The 7,006-nt window shown below is 31.1% G+C and overlaps 1 protein-coding gene across 1 annotated transcript; it reads right to left on the bottom strand.

Annotated features, from left to right (window-relative positions):
• On the bottom strand, window positions 1-2,980 carry LOC114187376 (alpha/beta-Hydrolases superfamily protein). Its single transcript, XM_028075615.2, has 2 exons — window positions 2,688-2,980; window positions 1-1,221 (listed from the first exon to the last, which is right to left on the bottom strand). Exons 1-2 carry the CDS (start codon window positions 2,882-2,884, stop codon window positions 159-161), a joined length of 1,260 nt encoding a protein of 419 aa, XP_027931416.1. The 5' UTR covers window positions 2,885-2,980; the 3' UTR covers window positions 1-158.
• Between the last annotated feature and the right edge of the window lie 4,026 nt (window positions 2,981-7,006).

The following is a 7,006-nucleotide window of genomic DNA, read 5'->3' as shown; positions in this document are numbered from 1 at the left end:
TCAATAATACTGTACTGATCTTTCATTAAAAAGAAGAAAAAAAAAATGAATTCATTGTAAGGTTAAAAACAATGATACAATTTGTTTGGAGGAAAATTATAAGAAACCCATTGTTGTAACCTAGAGCTTATTTCACAGACCATTGTTGTTACCCATTGTTATCTGGGTAGTGTTGTTCCCTGCATTACCTGCGAAGAAACACTATTTGTTGTTGTATACAAAGATTTAAGCTGTCTGCTTATGAGTTTGCTATTAGCCTGCTGAAGTTGTGCATCACTAGACCACCATTGTTCCAAGGCATGAGCTTCATGAAATTTCTGCTTTTCCTTAGTCACCACAAACAACTTTGCTGCAACTTGTCCTTGTCCATGTCCATTTGTTGGACAAACATTCTCCTTGTCACCATCATTCTTCTCCTCTGAGAAGCATTCAGGGTCTGTGTAAGAGCAACATATATAGTCACTGTTGTTTACATACAAATGAGGAACCCATTTTCCCACCCCAAAACCACCATTCTTGAAGCTAGATAACCGTGGTATCCAACTCTTCAATCCTACGCTCACACTCTTCTCTCCACCATTGCCAATACCTTCACCTTCTTCAACACTACTTGAAGAAGGAAGCATGGATCTGAGTCTCTTCCAAACCAACTCAGCCTTTTCCCCAATGTTTCTCAGACTCATGGCCACTGAAACAGAAGGTGGATTGAACAAATGTGTCTCCACATAAATGCCTTCCTTTGCCAATGCTTTTCCCACTTGAAGAGCAAATCCAGCTCCCAATGAATGCCCCGCAATGCAGACATTGCTGCTTCCGTATGTGTCTGACACTGATTTTAGTACCTCCAGAGCAACCTTAAATCTCACAGACCCCTTCAGGCTTTCCCAGGCCAGAAATCTAAGGTCATCTTCGATGTCTCTGCGCATTGTAGGGCTTTTCAGCAATGTTCCTCTTAGAGCTAAAACGGCTTTGGGGGCACCACTTGGTCTCATCAGAACTAAGTCAGCCATTGCTGCTGCTCTGTCCCATTCAAGTATTGCACCAAAAATGGATCCATCTCTTTCATCAATCAGCGTTTGAGTGAGCTTGTACTTGAAGGGAATCCACCACTTTGGAGCTAGAGCATTTTCTTCGCTTCTCTTCTCCTGTCTGTCAAGTTCTACCAGGTACACTGCCTGTATAAAACAAGCAATCACAGTTCTTTTGTAATTTGCATCCTTCCTGCGTACAAACAAAATACTCGTCAGTACACACATAAGAGTTTGGAAGTTCAAAGCAAACTTAAGATATAAAGAAAATAAAGACTTGTTTTCATGGAGGTCTAAAGCAATTATTACTAGAAAAAAAAATTTAGACCTTCTTTTCTTAGAAGTTTAAAAACAAAGGCTTTATCTTCTTAGACCTTGATCCGGCCCTGAATACACACATACATTGCAACAATGTACTCTGACCGAGTATAGACCATAAAGTGAAGAGTTTTATGAACAAGAATGAATGAGAAAAAGATTATTGTTTTCAAATTTTTGAAACTGAATTAGACATGACTAACAAATAATGGATGTTAAAGTAAACCATCTAATGTGATCGGTCCAATCCAATGAACCAAGTAATAACAATACCTCACTCTGATCAGATACATGTTCTAAATATTCTAAAGGGGTTATGAATTTTAGGTTTAATCTGGCTCTATGCTAGATTGATGGGTCAATGGGTCATTTGACCAGCTTTAAGAAAATAGTAAAATTTTAAAAACAAAAAATATGAAATTTTAATCTGGAAACTTTAAAAATAAAATATGTACTTTTAAAATGTATGTTATCTTAGAGGAATCAAATTACACATTATCTTTTTTCTTAATTTTCAGAATTTACCAATTATAATATTAATTAAAGTAAAGGGTGGCAAAATTAACCCAGACCAATATGTTATAGATTAAAATTAAAAATTCTAAATGGACAGATCAAGTCTTTGTCGATGACAATTCCTAATATTAATAAGCAATCATAGTTATTGCTAATAATAATAATTTAGAGAAGAAATCCCGTAAATCAGGGTCCCAAAATTCTATTCCAATTACTTCTTAAGGAAAGAACTAACAAATTGGGTACTAAAATGGAAATTTAAACATAAAGAATGAATGATCAGACCAAAAATTCTATACCAAATACTTCTTAATTAAAGCAACTATGAATGAATGTTATAAACAAAACTTCGAAACAAATTAGACCTTCCAAAAGTAAGAAAATTTATTAGGCCCTGATTAATCCATAAAGCAAAGACCCATAAGGCAAATGAATAAGCAACATATAAGGAAACTAAAACAAGATCCAAACCAAATCAAACAATCAGATAATTGATCAACAAGAAACATCTTGCTATGTTTGGCATTTGATGAAAATTCTCAGTCCAAAAGACTGAAATTCAAAACCCTATTGCTAAAACTTCTACATTTTCCATTTCATGATACTTCCTTCAATCTCCCTCGAAAACCCCATTACACGAGTAACTTCAAAGCTAATCAGACATCAAGAAAACAACCACACCCAGAAGCCAAGTTTCGAACTTTTAACACTAAGGTTCAACCATTGGCCAAATGGGGCCAAAAGACAACAACCTCATATGCCAAAAAGCTAAATTGATCTCAGATTCAGAAGAATTAAATGAAAACATGAAAAGGGTATACCCACCAGCTAGAACTGATAAGGTCTCTCCAGTTAAGGTTGGTCAAATTGCGAGGACCAGAGACATGAAAGGCGTAAGGGTGAGAAGCTTCTTCCTCTTTTTGTTGAACCACTTCCTTTGTTCCTTCCTCTTTCTCTTGAACCACTTCCTTTGTTTCTTCGTCTTCTTCTTTTATCACTGGGCTTGTGATTTGTCTGCTCATGATGATGCTGCAGAGAGAGAGAAAGAGGGAGAGAAAGAGTGAAAAAGAGTGTCTTTCCTTTGTGGGAACTAGTTGTTTAAGGATCAACTATTGTTGTAACCACAGCAATAAAATAGCAGCAAAATTCAAAAACATTCACAATTCGGATCCCACTATGTAACGGTCATATTACTACCACTACCGCGGCCGTTTTTGTTCAACGGAATGATGAATAAGAAATGATTTTTTTTTTTTTTTTCTGTATGTGAGCTATTTTTCTACATTTTATGAAACAAATATTTTGTATATAAGTAACGTTTATAATAAATAATTTTAATATATAAATTGTAGACTTGTAAATAAATGTTTTTTAAGTGCTTGGATTATATTTTAAATTAATAACAGGAAATTTAAATTGTTGTATGAGATTATTTTTAAATTTTAAGTATTGATAATTTTGTAAATAATTAAGTTTTAGTTTAGGGATAAAATATAACCTCAAATTAAAAGAGATAAAAATAATTGAATAGATATTATTCAAATGAAGAATTAAAGAATTTTAGATTATTCCATGAAAATAGATGAATAAACATGAAGACAAAGAAAATAATTACATAGAAATTGTATAAATAAATTATATATATATATATATATATATATATATATATATATATTTCATTATTGTGAGACAGAGATAAGAGTTATAAGATGGTGAAAAAATAAGAAATTATTTAGAAAAGAAAATTAATAGGATATTCATTTAAACTAAATAAAACAATAATTTTAAAAAGTAAAGAGTAAGACATTTTTCTTTTAAATTCCCCGGTCCAAATTAATTATGTGTATATATATGCGGTTAAAAAAAACCAACTGTTTGTCCACACTTATATTAGTCATTCAAATGGCATGAAAGAGAATAATCTTATATTGAAGACAATTCATGCGAAGAAAAATTAAACTTCACCGACAAGAATTCAAATTTAGATTGACTGAACTCAAACGTTATAACCATCACGACTCACAAAAGTTAATTTAAATTGAATATCCAAACGAAGTTGGAACTTATAGAATATTAATATTGATAAGTATCAAAATTTAATTCCAACTTCCAAAACCAAGGATCAAATAGAACCTATAAAAAATAGTGTAGTGTCCTAGTGAATTACATGGTCTGCATTGGTAGTGTGTGATTCGTAATATCTCCTTACGTCACATGATCATTATAATTATTACTACAATTTTAATCTTATATTCTCAAAATAAAGATGGTTTTCTTCGTGTCTTTTTAAGATATTGTCATTTAATTACATAAACAATCATATTTTTGTTTAAAACAATTTTAAATCTTTAAAAGATGAAAGATAAAAATACTTTTAAAGATGAAATAATCTATGGGAATCTATATTTTATGTAGTTTAATTTACGCATCAATCTTAAGTTAGACTTTATTTCTATATCGTAACTTTGGATCAAACTTACATTTATATATATATATATATATATATATATATATATATATATATATATATATATATATATATATATATATATATATATATATATACTTCTTTTTAACACCAATAATCTTGGATATTTTACATCCATTGTATGAGTACCGATGTAGAAAGTGGAGAATATTTTTTACATTATTTATGAACCAAAATAGAAATACATACTACATTTATTACACCACCACACCACCACTCAATGCTGTATGATTCAGTTAAAAAAATAAAAATCATTGTCATAAATTTTAAATAAAGTTTAAATAAATTTAAATTAATACAAGTCCAAATAATTATAAAAGTAAATATAAAATGACATTTAATATAATGAAAATTCTTTAATTAATGTTTTGATCAACAAGCTCATTTTCTCCAATTGGTTCCTGAAAAATAAAAAAAATAAACAAATAATAAACATCAACTGTCACGTGCCAAGTATTCTTATTTTGGTTCCATTATTTGACAACAAGCATACCATAAACGTCATTTTCTATATAGGATTTGATGTATATGCCCAATTTCAAACAAAGGAAAGAGAAGAATGTCAAGAGATGTACCTAGAAGAAGACAATATACCAATACTTGAAGCTGGAAGAATGAAAACACAAGACAAGAAAAAAAATTAAGTCAGAATATTTTTTTACTAATATATATATATATATATATATATATATATATATATATTATATAAGGGTATTTTTGTGAATTAAAGTTTAGCAGGTACGGGTATCCAGGGTTACTATGATACCCGTATCCGCCCCGTTAACATACGAGTATCAAAAATATTCAAACCTGCAGGTAGCGGGTATCCATTTTTAATATTCATTTCTTACTTATTGCGAGTTTTATTCACATATACCCGTGTGTATGGATTTTTTTGACATCCTTAGTTAGGACTGTAATTAATATAAAGTATGTGTTGGCATTTTTTAAAAATTTTGACTGTTTATATTTTTTTCACCACTTTAATTACAATAACAATGATAAAATATGTTTTGTGTGTCCGAAAGATTGGAGTGATGAGTAGATGCAATCTTGTTTTGAGAGAAAAGGAGGCAAATACGTGAACTCAGCACAAGGCCTCTCTGGTCCTCTCGGTGGCAATCAATTAGTGGTTGTTTAACTGCCCAACGTGCTGCGTGAAAGTTTTCGGTCTCAGGTGGTGGAAATAGCAACATCAAGCAGGAGGTGGCTACACACCACATTAGCATTAAAACTCAAATAAAATAATTTAACAATTTTATGTTTAAAGATAACTTATAATGAATTCTTCTTTTTTGTAATTATGTTATCAGCAAAAGATGTTTTTGAATGACCAAACGTTCATGATATTTTTTCTGTGAATTTTTGTATGTTGTGTTTGGATATGATAATTTAACAAAATATTTTATTTATTTGAAGAATTTAAAATTCTTTATATTAAAATGATTTGTTTAGATGATAAAATTTTAAAAAAATGGAATTGCAGAATTTTAATAAGGCATTTTAAAAAGTTAAAATAATAGAATTTCAAATACTCTCAAAAGTATAAAAATTTGAAATTCCGCACTCATTTCCACTCCACTTACGAAGGTTAAGTCGAATTGGCTTAAGTTGAATGTTCAATCGAGTCAACCCAGGATGAAAGCTCGATCGAGTCAATTGAGTTGGTTCGGGTTGAAGAGTCAATTGAGGTGTCCAAGGCTAAAAGTTGAATTGATTTCGACTGGATTGAAGTTCGTGATGATTTGACTAAGTCGAAGGACAAGTCAGGTCGCTCTGGGCCAAAGGTTGAGTCAGGTTGATCGGACCATAAGTTGAGCCAAGTCGGCACACGTTGAAAGTCCAGTCGATTTGAGGCGAAGGTTAAGCCGATTTGACATAAACTGAAGATCGAGTTGATTCGACCAAACCAAAGGTCATGACGAATCAGCCATATCGAAAATCGATACGAGTAAATCAGGTCGAAGGTTGAACCAAGTTTGCTCAGGCCAAGTCAGCCCAGGCCAAAGATCGAGCTGAGTTAACTTGTACTGAAGGCCGAGTTGAGACAAAGGCCAAAGGCCTGTGATGAAGGGTAGGATCGAGTCATCAAAATATTTTTGAAATACAAACTTTCTAAAAAATTAAACTGCTTTATATAAATAAAAAAATATAATTTCAAGATATTGTAATCACTTTATCCAAACAAACTATTTAAGAAATTAAGAGAATTCAATGATAAATAATTCAAATATCATATATTCAATTTCTTATTAAATTTATCATCCAAGCACACGGTTAGATTCCACCTAGAGGATGAATGCGTCTTAGGCTAATTTCACTTGGTCTTTGTTTGAATTAATGGAAGTGTGGAAAATGTAAGAAAAGAAGAAAAAGAAAATAGAAAGGGAAATCCTTTAGATTGAGTAAGAAAGAGTGAAAGTAAAATGAAAAATTGTAGTAAATTTGATTAATTGATAAAATAAAACCGGTTGTAATTAGTATATTTATAAAATATATTTTAAAAAATAAAATTTAATATACTTGCAAGTGTTGAATCTCTTGCTGAGAGTGACTAATCCATTTGGTTGAGAAGCTACTATGTGAATTTCAATCCAAGATTGCAGTATAGTTTTGTAACATGTCTCACTAGCTTCCTGCATGTCATTTCTTCATC

Source organism: Vigna unguiculata, chromosome 6 (genome assembly GCF_037176805.1).
Source record: "Vigna unguiculata cultivar grain cowpea cultivar isolate G323 ecotype 2 chromosome 6, ASM3717680v1, whole genome shotgun sequence".
NCBI lineage: Eukaryota > Viridiplantae > Streptophyta > Magnoliopsida > Fabales > Fabaceae > Vigna > Vigna unguiculata.
Note: the sequence above shows the minus strand (reverse complement) of the source record. Positions and strands in the feature narration are given on the sequence as shown.

Excerpts from the sequence above, each read along its gene's own strand:
- LOC114187376 (XM_028075615.2), bottom strand. The coding sequence starts at position 2,884 with ATGAGCAGACAAATCACAAGCCCAGTGATAAAAGAAGAAGACGAAGAA. Across the intron at positions 1,222-2,687 it reads GACCTTATCAGTTCTAGCTG|GAAGGATGCAAATTACAAAA; the intron begins GTGGGTATACCC and ends GTTTGTACGCAG.